Source organism: Rhea pennata, chromosome 2 (genome assembly GCF_028389875.1).
Source record: "Rhea pennata isolate bPtePen1 chromosome 2, bPtePen1.pri, whole genome shotgun sequence".
Lineage (NCBI taxonomy): Eukaryota > Metazoa > Chordata > Aves > Rheiformes > Rheidae > Rhea > Rhea pennata.
In genome coordinates this window covers 79153416-79177272 of record NC_084664.1, presented here as the reverse complement: position 1 = coordinate 79177272, position 23857 = coordinate 79153416, and the positions used below count along the sequence as shown (strand labels likewise).

Genomic DNA, 23857 nt, shown 5'->3' with positions numbered 1-23857 from the left:
TATTTTCTTGAAGACCTCAAAGGCTCACATTTCCCATGTGTCAACGACACTTCACTTATACATGCACACACCCACAAAATCAAAAATAATCCCTTGAATACTAGTCACTGCCTAGGGACTTTACTACACAAACTCAAAGAAAAAAAATGAAGTGGAAATTTATCATCAAAACAACAATTATCAGTCATCTGTGAGCATTAGCCACTGCATAGCATTGAGCCATACATGGCAAAATGATATTGCAGTAGAGAACCTTATCATAATTATGGATTCCGGGTTGATATTTTTCCCCTCCATGGTTAGACAAATAGTATCTTTTTTGGCTTGATTGCTATTATTGCAGGTTTTCTGCAATCTATTGGACATTAGTGTTGAGCAAATGAAGGGGTAGGCATGCAGGATAATACAAAACACAACTGTCCATTCATTATAAATAATTCTTAACCTTAGTTCTCTGTATGCATCTATGTATGCATGTACATGTATACTTGTCTAAAATCTGGAACTCCTAACTGTAATAAGTATAACAGAGTACTAAATGACCCAGAAAATCTAGAATTTAAGTTTCATAATCATTTATCCATAAACGGACAAATGCCTAGAGCTCTCATGATTTCATTTTTATTTTTTTAATACTGAAGAGTTACCAAAGCTCTCAAAAGCAAGGACACATATAGTGCAAACTGTAAAACAACAGAGTAGGGAAATCCTGCTCCACAGAGTGGCAGGAAAACATGAAACAGTTTGCCAAACAGGCTACCTCAGAAAATATTTTTCCCAAAGTATCATAGTATTTTTTCATCTTTCAGCAAACGTCAAGTTCTTCTGCAATATACATAGCCAATATCACCATAAGTGCTTTGATAGCGCATATAAATTAGCTATAATTACTAGATAGTGATAATACTGCATTCCAATTGATCAAGATCTCTGTCTAATTTCAGCACAGAGATCACCAACCCACAACATTTAACTTGAAAATCACTTAGCGAAATCTTGGGGTCTGGGAGAGAGGTGGAGCCAAGAAGGGGAAGAACAGGACACCGCCAAACATAATTCAGAAAAAACTATTGCCCAACAAAAATGATGATGTTAAAAGACTGTAACAGAGTACACTCAATTGATGGTGCTGTTTTGTGAGTTAACTTTATCAATTAACCTTATATTGTTGTGTTCTAACAATAAATGGAAATATTTTAAGTTAAATTGCTGTGAACAGACTTGTTTGATTTATTAAAGCTTTCTCCATTCCTATCCAATCAAAAAATGTCTAGCACTTTACAAAGCTACAAAAAGGTACTGAGAACAGGCATTCATCTGGAACTGTCATTCCAAAATGAACAGGAACAAAACCCCCATGTTCCCAACAAACATTTTCAGCTCCTCGTCTTCAGATGATTTCAATAACTTTTCCCAAATACACAAAATACCACATTGTTAACCCAACAGAATGAAAAGATGTAGAAAAGATACTCTCTTTACAGTAGTGCTTTTTACAGGGACTTATGAACTGTGCTACAAGACTCCTTGAAAATGGTCAGTGAAATGGTGTTTTTACCTCTATTGCATGTTGGAATTGCTCATGTTCCCTCTGCAACTGTTCAGCCTCCTGCAGAGAACTAGCAGTGATCAGCCCAGCATTCAACATTGACTCCCCATTTCGGATCCAGCCCAAAACCTGCAACAAAATAGAAGTCCATAAACTATGTAATCCCACTGCCAATCAGGAAGAAAAGCATCACTGCTAGAAACAAAAATGCTTAGGATCATATGTGATATTTGAATTGAGGACTAAATCGTTCATTCATTATACATTTATAATGGTTTATATATTCAATACAACATAGCGAATTATACTTTTACTATAATCAAGTGCCTATTTCACTCAGTTGACATCTCTGTCTTTCAATCACCTACTACATGTTTGTGGTTTCAGCTGTTATTGGAACAAGGTTGTGTTTCTGAATGTCACTTCTGTCACCCAGAAAACAGCAACAAGCTACAAGCCATACTTGCTAAAGAGCCAGTGTCAGTTGTATGAGTTTAGTAAAACCATAAACAAATAATTCTGAATATTCATGTTGAGTAAAACCACCGCTGTTTTCTAGTTTAAAAACTAATTTGGTTGACAACAGTTTTCAGGATATGCCTTGGCTCATCCAGTGAAGCCACGAGAATCACATGGTGGGAAAGAGCCTGAAGAGGCCACCGAGTGCATTCCTTACCAAAGGCAGCATCACGTACCTTAGGGTCCCTACCAAAAGATCTACGCGTTGTTTATCAGATCCTTTTTGGAGGATGCACTCATTTATGAATACCAATACAGGGTGTGTCTTAGTAACCCCTCAACTTGTGTTCAGGTCATGCACTGTCATCTGTGCAACTTTCTCACAAAACTACTACGTCTGCCCCATATCTGTATTGCTGATTTTTCTTGCCAGTATATTATGCTCTGCATTTCACTAAAATTCATCCTCTTCTTGCAGAGCAATTCTCTAATATGTATAGATCATTCTGAACAGCAATCCAATGTCTTCCAATATATTCACACTTCTTTTCCAGCTTTTTTGTCATCTTCAAATTTAAAAGCATAATCTCTACCCTAACAGGCAGATTTTTTTGCGTAAAAACATGAACCTGTATCCAAATCCAGAACAGATTGCTACAGAATCATTTTGAAATGTGCTTTCCATTTCAGTGAGTCACTTATTTTTTTTTTTAACTGAGTATGGTTTTCTAGCAAGTTATCATTCATACATGCTCTCATGTGCCATTCTCATAGCAAGCTACAGCCAGATAGACTCAACTAAACTATTTTGAAAGCTTTTATTAAAGAAAGATCTATGCCATCTGCTTTTTCACCGCTATCCAGAAGATCTTCTACAGGATTTATCACAGAGAAGCCATGTCTAACTAATCTATGTTGGCCTTTTGTCCTCTCCTTGTTATTAATTAGGTTTAATAATCTACTTGTTTCAATATTTTTGCTGGCAGGTATGTTGAAGTATAATCCCTTCCATAGCTAATCCTTTCCATTTTTGAGAAGTGGATGTTGAGTTCCAGTCCTCCAGATCTCATCCAATTTCCAGAATTTTACAAAAAATAATCACTAATGCCTACAAGATCATATCAGGCAGTTTTGTAGGTATCCTGGGGTATTCGTTTGGGCCAAGTTGATTTTAAATAACCGGTTTAAGCAAACCTACTCCAATCTTGTTTTATATATTGATTTTTAACATTCAACCACCGATACTAGTTATATTAATTGCCAAATCATAGTTAATTCTTAATACTAAATACATGATCTGGTGACCCATCTATGACACTACTCCAGATTATAACTAGGTGAGTCAGGACAACATGACCATAATGATAGATTGAAAACAGAGAGGGAAACAATGAAGAGGTCTATTAAAGGCCAAATCCTTAAAACGAAAAACACTTGTGGTCTACATCCAAAGTATGTTCTCATGTGTCTTTAACAGCTTGAAGCAGCTGAGGTCTAGCCACGTTTGCACAAGATCCATTCCCACAAATCTGCATCTCAGTCTCACCTTGTGCAATATGCTTGTCCAGACAGCAATATTGTTACATTAGTAATACACTTCTTTCCAATTCTGCCTGCACAATTTAATTGCCAACAAGCTTATTCTTTTCTTTTTTTCCCCGCCTCTACTGATAGCGTGTATTTGAATCCTTCTAGGTAAGACTTGCCAGTTCATAGAAAAGAATAAATCTACAGTGTAGAGGTAGGGCATGACAGCAACTCACAGGTGATCTCCTTGACATATCCTACCACACACAGTAAAGACCCTCTGGCACAGGACTTGCTATTTCAAACAGAGTGATTTGCCCTCCTGCTGGTCCCAGAAGAGGGAAGAAGCAAAGCTGCTGGAATTCACAGGAGGAAAAATTGCCAGTAGCACTTCCCCTTCCTCAGCCTTCTGCTTAAGTTCTGTGGGGAAATGCAAGTGCTAGTAAATAACAAGCCTGATTTTTTTTCCTTTCTTCCCAATGCTGCTGCTTTCTAACATTCACTGACATGCTCCCATCACCTCAGAGTTTGAGGGGACTGCATGCCCCATCTTTCTGACTCCAACCCTCTTCGGCCTTTGGAAGGCTAGAAAAGCATTAGCAAAGCACTAGAAGAACTGTGGAAATGAAGCTGGCAATTTGGCAAACTTGAAAGGATCAAGCAGGTAGTTATACAGCTAAATACTTGATTTAAGTTTAGTTGCTTAGACTGTTTTTTCATTCTAACTAAACATGTTCACAAGACATACCTGCTTTGGGCTGCTGTCCTTTTCCATATACACCTGGCATGATTTGGACTGCCAGGACACTTATCCTGAGTACTGGTCTACTATTTCAAGAGAATGAGAGCTCAAGCACCAGTCTATGCTTGCACCAAGCTAAGAGACCTACATGTGCGAGTCAAAGGCAGTTCAAGGTCCTCCTGAAGGTACAAATTTGGAGTACATTGTTGTATGGATAAAGCTACGAATACATTCAACAACAAACATCATGACCAGGCCAGCAGATAGTATTGCACTGCAAAAGTCTAACCTATGTAGTAAAATCAATGCATTTTGGCACTTGGAGGAGATTACTTAATATGAAGCATCTGCAGGTAGAGAAAGCATTCATTCTACAAAGTGAATATCTAAGAGCAATTGTAGCAGTAAGTAATCCATCAGCTATGTATTTTAGATTCATTCAGTGACCAAGAAAAAGTTTTTCTGGCAAATATGCAGATGGAGTTCTGGATAAGATAGATACTTTCTTGTCTAAATCTCTGCCTCTATCTAACCACTTCATATTATTGTAGATTACATACACATATAGCTATCTGTATATATAAAGTGTGAAAATACAATAGCAGGAATGCAACTTTTGGCAGAAAAAAAAATCAAATGAAAAGCTTGTTAAAGTCTTTAAACAGAGACAGTATCCCATCTACATAACAAGTATGCTTACACCCAGTTCATCAACAATAAATCTGGCAGGAAATCACAGCAAATGAACTGGAAAACCATGTGTTCACTGCTTCAGGCAATAAAATACAAATAAAACAGACTGGAGAGGAGGTTTACTGTGTCATGTTACTCTCAGGTAATGTATCTTGTAAGCTATGAAGCTTTTCCCAGTTCAGAGGAAACAGCAAAAGAAAAAAAAATCCCACTTCCTGATATTTAATAGATCAAATCAGATATGGGTTTCTGAAATGACAACCGAAACAGAGAACTAAAAGTTATTAGCCCTAAAACACTCCAAAGAGAATGAAAAGCAGTCCAATCAGAAAACATAACCTTAAACTTCAGTTCTATTCAGTTTTTAGATCTTCAAATTTGGAAAGTACTACAGATTCTTATTTTACAGTGAAAACTGGGAGATGGAATTTGTAATACATGAACGTGCTGTCAGCTAGGTGTTCGTGTAGGTTTATTTGAAAATTTACACCTAAAGCACAACAGTTTTTTTTGTTTGTTTTTGCATAAACATTTAATTTAACATAAAATACCAAGGCACAGAGATGTCTTTCTGGAATACAAAATAGAATGCATTTTTCTCCTAAATCCCAGTCTAGAATAGCATACTATTGATACCTTTATGAACTAAAGATGAACTCATTTCTTCTAGTGTTTTTCCTAATCTAAACTTGAGTTTCAATTCAGGCTAGTAATGGACCAGACAAGTTGCAAAGACATTACAGAATGAATCTTCCAGCCACATACTAAATCTGACATGGATATTCAAGTCACAATTTTAAATTCATGATATTCATCTTTTGTTTGTATCTGCCAAAATACAGAATATTTGTCCTGCAAACACATGGCAATCAGAGATTTAAACTGTTTTTTCTTGTTACATTTAACTTCCTTGCAAACCAAACTAACAGCATGGCACTTATATTACACTTCAGTGTCATACTACAAAATAGTTATTTATGTTGTGTGCTCTAAGTGCTGTATTCTGTGCTGTAAATAAATATTATTTCAGTAGTGAGTGAATGATTTTTTTCCTTGCACTAACCCATCCTATCCTAACCTACTGATGTGCCATAAAAGAAAGAGATTGCCTCAGCTGGCAAACAAGTCTTTGCATTCAAGAATAAATCAGGCATGCTGCATATGACACCAACTTGAGTCCTTCTTTTCATCCTTAAGTAGCATGTAACTGAGTGCAGAAAGTTGTTGCACATCAGGATAATTTATCTCAGTCATTACTCATGTGCAAGAGTAATCTGCATTTCACATTTAGCAGATAAACAAGTGCTAAAGGGGGATAAAGGATACTTCTGTTAAGTACGCTTAGGCTTGTGCAAGGTGGTCATGCACTTGGTTAATGCTGCAGACTGCAGTCACAGCAAACTACCAGATCTTTGCATTCCTTTAAATTAAACCTGCACACACACTTTGTCTCCCACTACAGATAGTCACCAACTCCTTCCTGAAAGTACTTTGGGAACCTTCTGTTCACCAGTCCTATACTCACTGGATTCCTTTATTTCACTGCAGTTTGGGAGCTTTCATATTCATAATGTCATAATGATGAATTTTTATAAGAGCTTATGAGAAATAGAAAAAGGACAAATTATGGGACATCTGTTATGGGACATACTAATATAACAAACTTTTGTAGACCTCTGTGAAGCTGCCAAGAGTGAATAAGGTCAAGAACTCTTACTTCCCTTGTTTATTTATTTATTTTTTAAAACTTTCACTAACTTTATCAGGTTTTGCCCATAGCATCTCAAAATTCACCAAAAGTTCAGGCATTTATCAGATAAAGACCTCAAAAATTGCCATGTCATTGTCAGAAAAATAATCTTCATTTTTCTTATCCAGGAAAGTAAACTCTGCTGATACATATAATCACTATTTGAAGATGTCGTAAACAATTTACAAAGCCACATTAGGCCAGTGTTCAGGGAATATCAATGAGCATTTTTATTAATCAGAACACAGATGATAAAAGTATAGATTTTAAATCCATAAAGTTACTCAGCACTTTAAACATTTAACACGTATTCATGCACAAGTAGACGCTGTTAATGCACATTAAAAATGCACTTTTACTAGCACAGGAGGCAACCTCTTAGGTGTTCAATTCAAAGCCCTCTCCTCCTAAAAAAGCAGAAAGGAATTTCCCCTTTCTGTTTGCAGGGATATATTCCGCCCCCCCCCCCCCCCCCCCCGAGGTGTGGTATACCACCTCTTGGGGGCCAGTAACCTCGAGGGACTCCTACCTGCTTGACTTCAGCCTGCAGGTGGCGAAGCTGCACGCACTGCTCCAAGTGCTTGCGGTGCTGCTCAGCAGCTACGTCCAGCTCCTGCTGCTTCTCGTGAAGAAACTCCAGCAGATCCTGAACGCGAGTTGCCATGTCCACATCTCGGTCACAGAGCAGCTCCACACCTGTAACCAGCCACTCATTCACAACTGACTTACAAGCCTTTCCTAGCAAAGTACCACATTTCCACAGTTGTAGGCTTTCCCAGTTTCTTCTCTAAGTATAACTCAGTTTTCTGTGGCATTTGTTTAAGTGAGCATAATTTTTGCACTCTTCCAAATATACAAAATTGGGATTTTTATATATATTTTAGAAACCTGAGATTTACTGATGCACATAACTGCATACAGACAAAAGGACATCAAGCAAAGGGGCATAAGAAATGAAAAAAGACAACTTCCTACTTGAAAGCAAGCAAAAGGTTATGGCTTGATTAAATTGCTCCAGGTATAAAATTAACTCCCCACTATTTAGTCTAACCTTACTGACTTTCTGAGCTTTTTCATTAGAATTTCTTCCCTAAAAGCTAAACATTTTCAGGTGTTGCTGTCTCCTAGTTAATGATTACAAGTCATAACAATTCCATATTCACATAAATGTTATCGGATGATTCAAATATAAAGAAAGCAGAAAGGGGAGGGTGGAGGATATTCCCCCCTTCTCCAGTTTACCAGCATCTCTGCCATTTTAGCATGTCCCACAGACAGACAACTGGATAATTCTTATAAAGGCAGTGCCCTGAAAAGCCCGACAGAGGCATCTTACCAGATGCCTGTACTTCATTGACATACTGCAGCAGATCTTGCCCTTGGTGGATGACATCAAAGGTCAAGTTATTCATGGTCAGGGCTTTGTCCGCATGATGCTGGAGCCTCTGTTCTGCTATTGTGAGATCTTCAGTGTCAAAGTCGTTCATTTGCTGAGAGAGTTCATCATTCCAAGACTCGAGATCTGAAATTATCTAGGAGAAAAAAGAGGAAAACAATGGTCACTTCTTGCTAGACAATATGTGCTTTATTTCCAAAGTTGCACGTAGGAAGATGGAGGTCAGAAACTTGAGTTACCCAGTATTGACTGACTTCACTAACCAGGTTCAACATGGTTCAGACACAGGCTATTTCAGCATGGGATTTAAATTCTGGCAAACGCAGAAGAATACATCTCTCATCTCTCAATCCATGCTTGCCTTGTCAAAGCCTGTGGTACTATGAGTGGCTAGCCTTGTCTGAAGTACTCAATCATGAGCACGTCACTTGTGAAATAGATGAAATATTTAGAGAAAAATGTTGATCTAATATCTTTTTTTCAGTTCTTCAGACTGCACTAAGTAATAATTCATATATTAAGTGCTAGCTTAGCTCTCATTATTTTACTGAAGCTCTTTTATAAGCAGGTGAAATCTACCTCTCTGTGAGGTAAAACAGCCGAACTCTGAAAGCACATTCAAATTCTAAAAAAGAAAAAACAACTAAGAAGCGGTTCTATCACAAAAGGGAGGATACTTACTGAATGGAGTAAGAACAAAACACAGCACACAGTTAAATTTACTTGCTGAAATCACGCAGCCCCACTTCAGTTTGTACTTCAGTTCCGGATTTTACTCTCAGCCATAAAACACCCTGAAGAGTAGTAGTGAAAAAAGTACTTCTAACACACATATGACAACTATAAGTCCTCTTCCTCTGTCCTCCATACAAGTGAATTTTTTTTATGATATTCCTAAACCTGGCTGATTCCTGGTAGTTGACATTATTTAGTTAATCAGAAATGGAAAAATATTCCTTTTGATTAGATTATAGAACTGTTTTTAAGTAAAACATAGTAATACCCAAGTAGAGTCCTTACAAATCCCATTGCTCAAAAAGGGCTGGGCTCTTATCACACAGGTGTGATGCATTCGCTACTTATTTCAAACAAGCTGTTTGATACACTTGTTCCTCAAGCCTGTTACCATTTTCCTGAAATTTTTTGCCAAAAGTTACTGTCGACAATGGGGAAAGAAAAAATGTTAGGCATCTAGAGCTAAGCCATGCTTGGTTGGTGAGTTCTGAGATTTCAGAAGAAGGACAAACTGACATGAACAGTGCTAAATGAGAGGGGAAAACATCTATTTGTGCAGCAAAATGATCAAAAAGAAGATCTGGCCACATTGGTATTAGCAACAAATTGCTGTTTACAGAAATATTTAATAAGTGTCATTTGCTGTCAGCAAAAGGAGTATGCCAGTAGCCCAGCTGCAATGTTACTGAGACAATTAAACTGCAACAGAAATTGCAGGAAAAATGAACCTTGCAGAAAAAAATAGAATTGAAGATAAAGTAAGATTAAATCATCTGTATAAAGTTTCTATAGTTGGCTACAATCTCTCTTCTCATTCTGCTTACCCGAGGCCATAAAAACTGGACTCTAAGCAATTATTTTAAAACTGTGGCATCAGTGAGCAACTTTGTTTTAAAGATGATTTACAAAAATCTTACTGGATTCAACAAGTATTCATGTTTTGCATCATGCCATGAGGGGAGATGCCAAATAATTAGCAAACACATTTGCAATCCCTAATCCTGATCATCCAACCCCTATCCAAGTGAAAATGGGAAGAAATTCATGTTTCAGAGGTAACACTGAAAACAAAAACTGATGGTCAGGGGATACAGGAAAATAAACAGGCCAAGGCTTTTATCCACTGCTCACAGTTTCTTCAGTCTCTGCTGTGTGTGCTCTGAACATCATGTACAAAACCTAGTCATGCCTTATGAGTGGTGTCCTTCCCAAACATGTACACAAACTCCCCTTGCCCCCAAAAATCCCTCACAATTTCTGTTTATATTCCTTTAACTCGGTCCATTTCCAAAATGTCTCATCACCTTCCCTCTGTTCTTCATCTCCTTTCAGCTAATCTGAAGTGTTTTATAAACTTCAGCCTGAGAAATCACTCTGTTCCTGCTAATCCACTTTCCTGCTCTTGCATGCCTCAGATCTCTTCCCAGCTCGTCTTCAGAAGCTCCAAAACTCTTCCTCTAACACATCTGCTTTGGGATACGCTTTTAGATATTTAGTTTCTTATCGCACAGTAAAGCGAGTGAGCTACCCCTTGAAATACACTGGAGGGTAAAGGAGAGCGAGATTTCTTATTACTGGAAAAACCACGCATTGCCATAGCTTTGTCTGTAAAATGGGATTGTTTTTCTATTTTCATGAGCATATACTAATTTCTATCCAGCTTAATGAGTCTGAATTCTAAGACACGTTACACAGCATAGCACTTCAAACTACATAACAAGCCACTCAGTGACGGTGCTGTTATTTTTCACTAGAGGCAGCTTGATAACCACAAAGATCATTAGCGTGAATATGTTTTCTGGTAACTCTCAGTCTGGGAATGAATGAACGTTCATTTGTTACTAAAAACAGCAAAGACAGTCTAAGATTTGCTTCCTCTAATCATCCATTGTATTATGGAAAATTCTCAGCCATCGGGTTTACCATCTCATTGTCAACTAGTTCAGACAATATTCTTAAATTATCCTTTAAAAATAATTACAGTTAGACTTGATCAGAGAAATATGAATGTTAAAGAAGATCGTGAACTCTGCTATCTTTTCGAGTCCAAATATCATTAAAACCTGGCTTTGGTTTAACATGGCACATTGTGCTACCGTTTTTAAAACAAAACCAATGCCCCCCTGTTCCAAGAACCCAGCAGCTTACCTGCCTTACTGTCAAACTGAGTGAAAATAAAGTAATAAACATCAAAGGCCAATCACAGCAGTAAAGTATTGTGGTTAAGCTTAAGCACTTTTATATTAATGGAATGATTGACTTTAATTAGACTGCAGTCACTACATCCTCTCATACTATTCTGGGATTCACTGTGCCTGACACAAATGACAGGTAGTTTTAAAAGGTCGGCACTGTGTCACTTCAGTCGGGAGTTTTCAGTGATATTGCCCCCAAAGAACAGCATTTTAAGAAGTGTAACTTGTTTCCACACTATTTTTTGCAAGCCTGAGGTTAAGATCACAGCTTACACATTCTCTGAGTTAGTCTGAAACACGCAGTGTAAGTACATGGCATTCCCTGTCCTCTTTAAAAGCACGAGAAAATCCATGATATAAATAAATCACGTCATGGCTAGTCCTATACTCTTTCGAAAGAGAGGAAGCCCTAGTACACCTCATAGCTGAGTATCTTAACAATATTAGAAATTGTTACACACTTTTCCAGCAGTAATTGGGTGGCTCAAGGTGACCTATTTCAGCCATTAGGATCCTGCAGTGCAAATCTGAAGGTATTGATGGTAGTTAAAAAAAAGAAAAAGAAAAGAAAAGAAAAAAAGAAGTGCATTAAGTGCTTTCTGCCCATATTTTTCAGGGCTTCCTTAGAAATTTCTGCTTTGCAAGATACGCTTTTAGAGCAAGCTCCAATTTTGCTTTTAAAATTTTGTCATGACAATTAGCATTAACTAAACAGAACAAAGATGAATGACTCGTAGACGATTAGAGTAACTGAATCACGAATTAATTCTGTTCTTCAGGAAATGGATACCCTAGCATAAACACAGGGAAACCACTTACCGTATCATCTGATCAAGAAGTTCCCAGTGCGCAGTACGAGCTGCCTGACATACCTTTACATTTGTTAAAACCTAGGGGACAGTGACAGGAAATCAGGCAGGGTACTACACTGAAGGGGTGTAGACTCTTTCACGCTGACTGGGAAAAAATCAGGAAACACAGCTCTCTCTTCAGAAGGACCTAATGCTAACCAGGACCTGGAAAACTATGTACTGGGGAAGAAAGGAAAAGGAAGGAAGGGAAAAAGAGTGAGGTCTGTGACCCAGCATTTTGCATCCTTGCCTTTCAGCTGGATAACTGAACAGGCATCCTGTAAGCATGATCCAAAAATAGAGTAGAGATAAAGCTGTGGCTTGAAATGTGTGTCGTATGCTTTGTTGGGAGCCCTGACATAGGCCTAGAGGTATTTAAGTCATGGACATGCAGAAACAGACATAGGTGCAACAATTCACATATCCCGGAAAGCACATATTGTAGGCTGCTTTTCTGCTGTCTAGGCCCATGTATAGCTTCTCCATGCTGCAAATACTTGTCTACTCTAAGAAGGGACTCTTCATGGACATTATCTGCTCCTTTGCTTTGCCTTCAGTTAGTACAGGCATTCATAACACAGTCCAAGTACCTCAGAGCAGTGGTACTTCCAAGCTTACTAAGGATAGAGAGGGTCAAGCTTATTTGCCAAGGGGATAGCGCTGTAGCTAGAGCAACATCAGAGAAGCAGCAGAATCTGAACAGTTGCAAGACAGAAGTCAGCAACTAAAAGAAACTAAAAGAGTATTTGATAAGTCCAGGGAAGAAAAGGGACCAGAGGAGGAAGACTAACTCTGGTGGCAAACCTCACCATTGGACCCAGGAGCACAGCCGCAGGATTCCAGACTATCTTTTTTTAGATAAAACTGCATTTTAGTTTGTGTTATTTTGCATGCACTAAGAAAAGCCTTCCAAAAACTGTACCCACAGGATGCTACCCTGAACAAACTGCCTCTACAGGCAAGTCTTAACTGACTGGGCCAGTTGCACAAAATCTGTGACAAGTAGAAGGTCAAAATAAGGCCTGAAAGTTTCTAGTTAGTATGAAAACATTGGTTCCTCCTCACTTTCACGTTACTTCATCTGAGCTTCTGTTTTAAAATAACTAACCTGGAACTACTCTCTGCATTTTCTTCTGGGAAGTTTCCAAACAGATGTCTGCCTTCAGGGAGAGGAGAACTAGGCTTTGCTGGGGAAGTAGAGAAACAGCACAGGGTACAGAGACAGCAGGACAACCAACGTTTTGCTGAAGACTCTTTAGCCAGGTCATTGCAACCCAACTTCTTCCCTGGAGGGCTCCCTGGTAATCTTAAATAAGCGTATTTTTTTTCCACGCCACTTAAGATGCACCAACTCTTTCAACACAATAATTCGTGCATTACCTTACATTGTACTTGCCAAAATGTAAAGCATGCCATGTTTCAGCTTTAGAAAAAGCAAGAACTATCAAGTTAGGATATACAGCTTTCTACTGTAAAATCCTATAGGCATCACCAAAATATACATAGCAGTATTGCTATCTACACAGACGCTATACTGCACTGAAGGACAAGAGCACACCTGCAAAGCAGGATTTTGTCTGCCACTGACCTTTTGCTATTGTAAAATTCTAGTTTAGGTCACTTACAGCAGAGAGCAGTCACCTAAAAGTGAACTTCACTGAAACTTTGAACCTATTTCTGCCTTTAATTTTCTCACCAACCCTTGCTCCTCCCTCTCCACTCTCTCCGGTTTAGCATTCCACCCAAGAACATCACACAGATCCCATCAAGCACTGGAGACCATGTCTATTAGATGGTAAAACTCCTGACAATCTTGTAACAAGGAATCTCTTTTATCATAATCACTGTTCTACCAAGTGGGTCCAGCCTTTCCTTTGCATGTTCAAGACAGCTGCTCTCACATAACTGAAGTAGTAAAGTCCCTGCAGACTAGTTTCATCTCCGCAGTGTGAACTGCAAAAGAGAACCTTCATAGTCTTCCCTTACACTAATGTTACTGTTATTGTGCAGTGTATAGTCTCACTTCCTCTGTGGGCACAGATCAAGAAACTACATCTGCCTATTCTCGCATTGCACCTGACAATCTACTAGACTAAACCAGCATCCAGCTACGAAATTTAAGCTTTATTTTAAGAAAACACCTGAAGAGCTATCACTTCCACTGGTTGCCTCTTCATCCTTGCTCCATTCCTACTTAATCAACTGTTACAGCTTTTCCTATCTGCCAGGGAAGGGGTAAAGTTAGGGCTGCAACTCCTGGTTTTCACAGCGCCGAGGTAAACTCTTATATAGTCAGACAGGATCACGCACCAATAGATACCACTGAAGCTCTGAAAGTAACAACTCAATTTTAGTCACTGTGTGCAGTGCTAGTGGTTTTACAAAGATTATATAATCAACTTAGCTGAAACTTTATAATGCAATTCTGCCAACATAAGGTACGCATGTAGTTTCATGTCTGTTTGCATGCATGTTTCTATACATAATCATCTGATACTGCTATAACCATGCTCCAAAATTTGGACAGTCTCAAAACAGCTTGAAATTTTGCAGGGTAGTGATCACACACCAACTACAACTGCTTGCATTATTTTTAGAGCTGAGAAAGTCTTACTGAAGCAGGGTGGGGGGGGGGACACAGTCCTTAACAGCATTCCCAAAGATTAAAATAGAATTCCAAACACTACTTGTAGTTGTCAAGTGAAAAAAGGGCTGCCAATATGGAAAAGAAAGGGAAGAGAGATTATGACAAAGCAACAGTTTGGAGTTTTCATACTAAGGCATCTTGCACAAGTCTTATCATTCGTATTTACCTTAAGTTTACCAGTTATAATATCAAGGCAGCTTGATATTCAAATCATACTTGCCAGATGAAGCAACTAGCACATATGATTTTACATGACAACACACAAGACGCTTGCTCAAACGCGCACTGGGATCCAATTAATATCAAAGAACCCAGCTCTGTGCTCTGCTGAGACTTTCAGAAAATAAAGCAAGACAAAAAGAAAATCAGAAAGTTCAGATGAGAACGAAGCCCACCACTCAGTTGAGCCACTTGTCAATGCAACTACACAATCGTCCTGCTATAAATGTTCCCACACAATGACAGCAGGAGCAGTTAGTGCTGTGGAACTCAAAACAGATACTCACATCTATTGCGTCCCTTTCAAAGATGCGGAGCTGCAGGAACAGCTCAAGCTTGATCTTGCGTTCTTGAAAGAGCTCCTCCATCTGAGACTGGGCCTCATCCAGCTGCTGTAGGACTGTCTCTATGTGATTGATCGAGCTGTTATGGGGGGTCTTGTTACTAGAAATGGCAGAATCCCTATTCAAAGCAGAGAGAGAGGGGAAAGAGTATTTTTTTTTAAAAAAAAGCAGCACAGTTTAGATTCTTATTTAAAAAAAAAACTAAATAGTCAATAGTCAACACTGTTTAGATTCTATACATGACCATGAAATACAAGACTTTTTTTTCTAGATAAGGGTTAGTGCAAGTCACATTATATGAAGGCTAAGTTTGTACATCTTTGTTAGTAGAATTTCTGTTAAGACAACATCCAAATTAAGTTTTAATAGTTGAAAGAACTTTAAGAAATTAAGTTCATTTCATTTTTTGATTAATTCAACATTTAAGGACCTTTGGCTTACAGGAGAAATAAAATTTAAAATCAGGAACAAATCCTTTTATTGTGAAAATGAAGTGGAATATGATAACTATTTACTCCACTGAAGCTTCCTGGTAATGAAAAATCAAAGTTAGAAATTGGAGAGGAAAAAAAGAAAAAATCCCTGATCATTTACTTTAATATTAAAACCATAAATTCAGATAGGATGATATCAACTCCTGCAGCAAATGGGGCATGTACTAGAGCAGAAAGTCCCCAAATTTATAATGATTGTTATTGAATAAAATGAACTGCAAACTAATGGTCTTTGCTGGATAAAATTTACAAATCAGTGTGCAAAACAATTTCAAGTATCACTTTATAAAAGGGCCACTGCTTAGGATTTAAGCACTGTGGAGCCCTGCAAGTCTACAAAGACATATGATTGCTTCTACTACAAAGGTAGCTTATGTAAACAAAATCTCCTTCTGGTGAAGGTAGTGTTTATGAGCTGAGCTTCCTGTGAACAGACATAGACAATCAGTACTGAACGAAATATAAATGTAGTCCTAATATTTATAGAATTTATTTATAGTTCACATCTTTTAGTCGTCATCGTTACCCTCAGAATAGGAAGAGACTTGCAGAATATTAGAGATGTGCCAGAAGAGATTCAAACAAAAATAGGCCTGATGTTTTCCAAACAGTAAAAATCTCAAAATATATGTTATCTGGATTCAAACGCATGTTACCTCAGTTGCTGTATGAGATCTTCACCTTCTTTTATGACATTGACTGTAACCTGCAGAGTGGTCTGCTGCTGTTGACCAAAACGTTTAATCAGGTCTTGGACAGCCTCCACGGACTCAGCATAGACATCATCAAGCAGCTCTTTCTGCAACTCTTCAAGCCATGTCCACAGCTAAAGGAGGAAAAAAGAAATGTAAGCACCAGGATCAGGCAGACACTACTCCAAATCAGTCTCCCTGGACAGGAAAAAACAGAGGGGAAAACAGGATTTGTTTCTCTTCATAGGAAAATCCCATCTTCACCTCAATAAAAAGGAGGCTTTGTTCAAACTAAGGTTTTCATTTGTTTGAAATACCAGGAAAGCTTTATCTGTGTTGCTAAGTCACCCTTTCTTCCCCATTTTCCTTGTACAGTCCTGAGTGTCTGTGAGGGAGTAGCAGCGCGTTCGTAGTGCAAATACCATCTGCAGCACGGCGAGAGAGGCACCGGCAGGGAAATGCTATGGGAACCCTCCCCAAGAGAAGGAAGGAAGGAAGGAAGGAAGGGAGATGTATTGTGGCCACCATTACATTTGCACTGTCAGGCTGACACATGCACACAGATAACATGACACTTTTCAGTGGCCTTCAAAAAGAGAGAAAAGAAAAGGACACTTCAGAAAACAAAATTCCTGCATCTCCTTACCTCTACAGAGAGAAATCAAATGTAAAAAAAACAAACAAGTTCTAATACGATCTCTACCTCTACAACGATTACCCTGTTCACTTCAATTTACCAGTGTGACAGCAAAAATCAAGTAGTTAAGCCAGTTAATTCCAATTTCTTCACGCTTTCCCCCCCCCTTAACATATGCATGTGCCCTTGTACAGAGCTACTCACATGTTGTAGCATATGGAAAATTCCCTAGGTATATGTTGGCTAAGTATTATTTGTGGTCACTTGAATCAGACTCTGGTCTTTTCCACAATTTTATGAGGGAAGCTGTTACGTCCTAAGCTCTCTGTGGAAAATTTTAACCAACGAACTATCAGGCATCTACAGGGCAAAGATAAAAACACTGCTCGAGAGAGCATGCCTGCCTCCTGTGGTATCCCTGTGAGTGCCTGCTGTGCAATGCAATAGCTATTCTCTCAGGAAGCCTTCAAATCATAACGCTCTTTTATCATCGCTTCTCAAATTCTGTAAGTGATTCCAAAAACAACGATTAATTTTTTTTATCCTGAAAGATAACTGTTTTGATTGAAAGCGTTAAGATCTTTTGACTACATTTTAATCTCTGCCTTTATACATTTTAAAAATATAAACAGGCTTCATTAATCTTGAATCTGATTAAAATGTTAATATAGTTAAAATATAGACAGAAAGCAAACCAGCTTAATTTCAAAGATAGCAAAACAAATGTTTTCTTCATTTGTTTACTTAACATTTTCTATACAAATATCTACCTCATGCTGTTGTCCGTATAGCATTTTGCTCATGAAGACTTACTAACTACCAATGCCACTATATTAAAATAGAAAATTCAACAGTCTAAGTTCTGAATAATCACTTCTATTAAAGCTTTATTTTTAAATCAAGTGCTTGTTCTTTTACATTTTAGAGCCTTACACACATCTTACAGAGGTTTTGAGAGTAGCAAGCTACAGGCTCAATTTTCACAAATCAAAAAAAAGGGGGGGGATTTAACAAAACTGCTTTCTACAAAGTATGTTGCTAAAAAAAGAAAACGGAACTGCCTATTCATATGCACTATATTCTTTTGACTACACATACTCTTCAAAGAGGATGACTGTCACATATCCGAATGCAATTCCATATTCATACACATTACAATCTCAAATCACAGCAGTCTGTCTTAATAAAAGGAGCATGCATCAATAAAACTTACTATGTGTGCCAAAAGCACTCAGCAGTATTCATTCCAATACAACCTACTGCAGCATCCAATTGTCCCCCCATCTCCCCTTCCCCAAATGCTTACTTAGGAGTATAAATTTCATTTCAAAATAAATGAATCAGATCAAGTAGCTTGACAATACAAACAGAAAACTTTATTCAGGTAGACAAAAGATACGTTTTTCTCCCCTCCCAATTTACGAAGCATATGTCTGAACCAGAAAAATAGGACACTTAGAGACCTTCCCAGTGAGCTGGTTTGTATACAAAATTAGTGCAACTTACAATTCCGCAATTAGATTAATTAAAGAGAGAGTAACACTTTGCTGTTGACTGTAGATTTAATTATTTCAGTGCTAACTGGAAAAGCTCTACCTCACGCCTACTGCACTATTTAAACTAGCTTATAAGCAGCCTAATTTTCAGAGAGACATTTATCACAGACAAACTGGAACTGAAGCCATTTTGAGCCTCTTGGACTATATTAAGTTTGCCCCTTGGCTCCCTTAAAAGCACTGCAACTCCAGGAAGGTCTGAGAACATCTCCAAATTTTTCTCACAGCTCATCTGCAGCTGAGCCTCCCGCTGCCCCCGTGCGAGGGACACCATGCCTCTGGGGTACTAACTCCTCACGTGTGCTTCATTCACTTCTGCACTGGGGTGCAGAGGATCTGGCAGGATCAATGAAGCTTGGCACTGCTGGGCCGTTGATGTACTGCCCATGTGAATATCTCCCTTCAAGCTCACCCTGGGTACCAGTGACAGAGCCAACAAAGAACAAGCAGACTTTTCACGCCACAGAGCTGGTCCCCAGCATCACTACCTAAAGCAGAAGGATGTGGACACTGGCACAGCAGAGGGTCATGAGGACTGCCAAAAACAGTGAGCTGGCTCCTTGGGAGAGAATCAGCATGACTGTAAATGTGGTATCTTGTCCCCAGGATACACCAAGGGGCTCAGAAGGATACTGCATTTGCTAGTTCGTTAGCTGAGTCACCCTCTGTTTGGGCAGGAAAAGCATTTTGTGAACATGTAGAGGAACAATGACAGTAATTAATATGCCTTACTCGTCCAGCTGTGACTCATAGGCTAGTGAAAGAGGAACAGTTTAAGTCATTTCTGAAGTGACTGAACAGCTTTGTGATGCTTCCATACCAATAGTTATTCTTTCTAATATGTTATCAAGTAAGTTTTTTATGTTTTCCCACTAAGTAAGTTTCTGACAAATAGCTTCCCCTCAAAATAATCTCCAAGTGATGCAGTCTGTATGCAAAAAGTAGCATAAAGCCACAGAGAAGCACAACTGCCAGGTTACGAGAGCTGGATGCACGTTTGTGCAATCTGCTCAGAAGAGCTTAGGCACACCTCCCATAGCCAGGTGTCTTGCACAAAGTTTCAAGTCCAGAATTAGCACTGCTTACAATGTAAATTACTTAATTGACTATGCTTCTTACTACAAAACTATGTATTTGTATAGCAAAGCCTACTTACTTGCCTAGCAAAGCCAGAAGAAACTAAAAAGCTCATTGTGGGAAAATCAACAAGAGATGAGTGTACCCCCACATATGTTCATCAGGACAGAAGTAAAGATTTTTTTAGTTCATTTCTTTGAGGTAACACATCACTTAAGAAAACAGAGCTAGCAACCAGAATCTACTGAAAACCTTGTCACTGAAAAGCTATTAACTTTCTTTCAGTGTGATTTTTTTAAGCAACTTCCAGTCATGTCTTTTTATTACTCTGTTAAAGACAGAGCATGAAGACAAACCTACCACAGAGTTCTCCGACCTTAGGAAGAGCTAAGTCTTTCCCAGCTTACCCAGTGGCACTGAGAAATCTAATGCACAGTGGGGGGAGAGAACTGCGAAAGCAACTACATCCAGTCACTGAATGAGGCCTTTCCTCTGCTCTCCACATCTTAGCAGAATTAAAAATACATGGGGAATTCAAATACCAAATCCCTGACAGGCAAATGTTTCACTGAACATATTTTTTCTTGATCTAAATATAGGCACAGCCTAAGAAACATCTGCTTGAATGAGCCTGCATCCTGTGCTACCTCTTTCCCAAGTTCTTGGGAGCATGCCATTAGTCACTGAGATAGTATTCGCTTAATTGTCTGCCACATCCTGGAAGTCTCAGTATTTCCATCATGGGCCTCCATCCATTTAAGTCCCATCTCTGCAATCTCCTGAAAGACTGCAGCTAAATAAGCCTTCAATATTGGTCTTAAGGTATTTTACAGGGTATAATCAGAGACCAACCACATTTTACTAAACATCTTCCCCCCCCCTTTTTTTTTTAAGGTGAAACATCTGTCAGTCTCTTTCACACTTATTTGTATTTTTAATTTTTTAGGCTACCAGCTTTTTGGATCTGCAGTTAGCCTTTTCAGTGTGTTAAGACAGAGAAAGGCATGGAACTTCTGTATTTGAAAACCAATTCCCTTTTCCCTCCCTGCCTCCCCCCAGCACAGCTTTACAGTATATGTACCACTCCAGGCACCATTACTTAAGGAGCTGTTATTTGTACAAGACTAAATGTCACAAGAGTATTCCCTAAAAGGTATATTTGGGCAGAGAGGGTGTGTGTGAGTGTGCAGCTGTAAGCTTTGGCTTTCTGGACATGCAGCAGATAAAATCCGCACCTTATTAATACCAAAAAGTTGAGATGTTAAAGCCTCAGGAGTTTGTTTTCCAGGGTCTTTCAGTGACGTTTAAGACACTAAATGCATGCATATTTTTTTTAATTAGATCTAATTACCTTAAAAGAGCTTCAGATAGCTCTACCTGTTTTACAAGTATAGTTGAGTGAATTTCAGAACAAAATCATCCTGAAAGCAGTACCAAGCTTCTTCCTAAAACAACAGTGACCACCAGCATTCAGTTAATGTTTGTCTCACTTCTTACACAAACAAGAAAATATCTGGACACAACAGCATAGTTTACAGGCAAAGGCATCTTCTAGTAACACCATCATGCATAGGTGTATTCAGAAAAAGTACTCTGAGCTACTTTATAATTAACTTGTCAGAATACAAGAAGGTTATATGCAAAAAGTCAACATGCTCTTAAGGGATCATTCTCTTCCACATACATTCAGCTCTGATCTGTATTCCCACATTTTATTTCAATTCAGAAAATATCCATTTGCTGTACTTTGGCACTACTACAAACACCTGGCTTGGCCATAATTTTGGTCTTCCCACTCTGGGAACACATGCTGAGGGAGCCATAAATTGCATACATATATGTATGCCATTTAATTTCATATGTATCTACTCATTCACAGCATATATATCTATCTACGCATACACACACACACATATATACATGGAAGAATTTGAATCCCCCCAAACTCAATTCAACTCCACCTGGTGAAAGACTTCACAGCATGGACTACCAGGGCTTTTGCTGCTACTTTTTGTGCACAAACTTCTATGATATCTATGTACTGGGGAAAAATTATCTTTTACCTGTGTAAGACATCTAGTGCAAAATTAGATTTCACCTTCTTCCTTCCCATATTATTAAATGCCACAGGCACAAAAGCCACAAGGGATTGCTTTGTGATGGCCAACAATTCTCAATTCTGGATGATCAGTTGTATTTTTCCATCCTCAGGTTGGGAGCATGCCAGGACACAGTACTTCCAATACACCAAGATTTGGATGGGGATATTTATGATCCCACATACTTTAAAGCATGCCAACAGGCAAGCTTAACTTCAGCTACTTTGCTTGATGAAAAATTTGGCTTACCAACTGAAATGTCTCACTGTTTGCATGGGAGCTAAAAATCAATATTCACAATGTTACAAGCTAACATTAACACAGCATCATGGAACCAAAATTTTTATATAGCAAACTACTGATACGCTTGGATCTCCAATGAGCAAAATGAGTAATGGTGATACTATTACCTAACATCATATTTCTGGCTTCCCTGTTAAGGTTTTCCTGAACAGGAACTTTTTTCTTTGTGAGAAATTTGGTCTACTGAGGTTGGTCCATGAGGAACCTGAGAACTTCTGTGTTGTTTTCTGATGTTTCTAAGGAGCAGGAGCTCTACCAGGGTGTACCTATAACATCACTACAGATCTTCTGGAAACGTCACAGATGGTCAGCACTTCCAGTGTGCATCTCTGCGGGCTGCCAAACACTCACCACACAGGTTTCTGTGCAGGTATAATAGAAGTCTTATTTCCGGGAGATGTCACATGGATCTACTGCTTTTGTGGCAAGTGGGTTGCTTCTGAAAGCAGAAGCTGCACTGAAGTACTAAGTGTGAGCAGTGCAACAGTACTGTGCAGGTACTGCAGGGCTGGTGCTTCCCAGTGAAACTCAAAGTTGCAGGCAAATTCTAAGTAAAAAAGTCATAAGGCTACAAGGGAAAAGGAATACTGGAATGCTTTTATCCAGCACAAGAACATTTATTCAATGGGAAAAACAAAACAAAAAAACCTATTTCAAAAAATCAAGAGAGAGGATGGATCTCAGAGCTAGACTTGGAGGTCCTTAAACAGCCAACAAGTCAGATTACTAATGTTTTTGGCTTTGTGGCATCCACTCCACTCAGTTGTCACACAAACACACACAGTTTTATTTTTCCATGCCCATTTTTAGTCCAGAAAAAACAAAAAAACCCCAAATTTTAAAGAAATAAAATTCACCCTGAACAGCTGAAGAGTGAAACATTTGATTTTTTTTTTTAAACAACAAACTTGTCTCAGGACTTTGATAATCAATTCTTTTGCCTACTACTTTGCACTTCTCTCTTTCTCTCTTCATTGTCTAAACAGACACATTAATTTCTTAACCATATAGCAGAAGGATTACTTGCTTAAAGGTATGCACTAATCCATGCAGCGAATTCTCACATCCTGCAGGAGACGTGCAATTCTCCTGCCAACAAAGAAGGGATGACTTTCAGGTTTAGGGCATTTTTATCTTCCATCTGGCTTTCTGATACCACCTTAGCGCTCCACGCACGTATTTGATAACAAATAACACTCTTGAAAACCAAATACAATACAGAAAGCACATGACAGCTTTGAGCTTCCTGTTTCTTTGCACTGTAACCAAAGGACTAGTTGACTAAATATAAACCACCAGCCTCATTCTCTCATCTCTATTTTTAAGTAGCATGCAAATAAAATAAAATAAAATAAAAAGCTAATCTTGCTTACTTAAATAAGTACTCTTTTTAATTTTCCCTGATTTATTAGGTATAGAGGTCAGCCACAAGACCGAGAAACAAATGCAATTTCAATGTTTATATGTCAGCCACAGTACCCTTCCCCAAAGTCCAGGCTGCAAAGAGGCTGCCATGGTAACAGCTGTGTGCACTTACAGGGTCACAATAATACCTATTTTCCAGAAGAAATAAATCAAGATACAGAGTATTTTTTTCAAGAAAACATTATTATCTAGGGGAGCAGTGGCAACATTCCAGCACATCTGGATCAGCATCCCAGAATTGTTCAGCAATGACTCACAGACCAGTCTGCCTTTTTTTTTTTTTTTAAGCCCCTTCTTTGTAACTCCTTTTACAGTATCCATCTTTCATCACTACAGTCGAATGCATCCATTTAAATACCATTCCAGCTGCTTCTTTCAGCGCTAAGGAAAATAGATAATGATGAAATCTATAGAAATAATAAACGTATTTCAGCTGCTAATTGTTCCTCTGCTTCACAACAGGTATT

At 38.5% G+C, this 23857-nt stretch overlaps 1 protein-coding gene across 8 annotated transcripts in view; it reads right to left on the bottom strand.

Annotated features, from left to right (window-relative positions):
* Nucleotides 1-23857, bottom strand: part of TRIO (trio Rho guanine nucleotide exchange factor) — a 255536-nt gene that overhangs the window by 114685 nt on the left and 116994 nt on the right. For all 8 annotated transcript variants that reach the window (XR_009957633.1, XM_062569805.1, XM_062569806.1 and 5 more), the window contains 5 exons: nucleotides 16258-16427; nucleotides 15051-15225; nucleotides 8057-8252; nucleotides 7250-7416; nucleotides 1559-1678 (listed from right to left, as the gene is read on the bottom strand). Coding sequence is in view for 7 of the 8 variants with exons in the window: in XM_062569805.1 (XP_062425789.1) it covers nucleotides 1559-1678; nucleotides 7250-7416; nucleotides 8057-8252; nucleotides 15051-15225; nucleotides 16258-16427 (828 nt within the window). In the remaining variant the exon portion in view is untranslated. The remainder of the gene's footprint in view (nucleotides 1-1558; nucleotides 1679-7249; nucleotides 7417-8056; nucleotides 8253-15050; nucleotides 15226-16257; nucleotides 16428-23857) is intronic.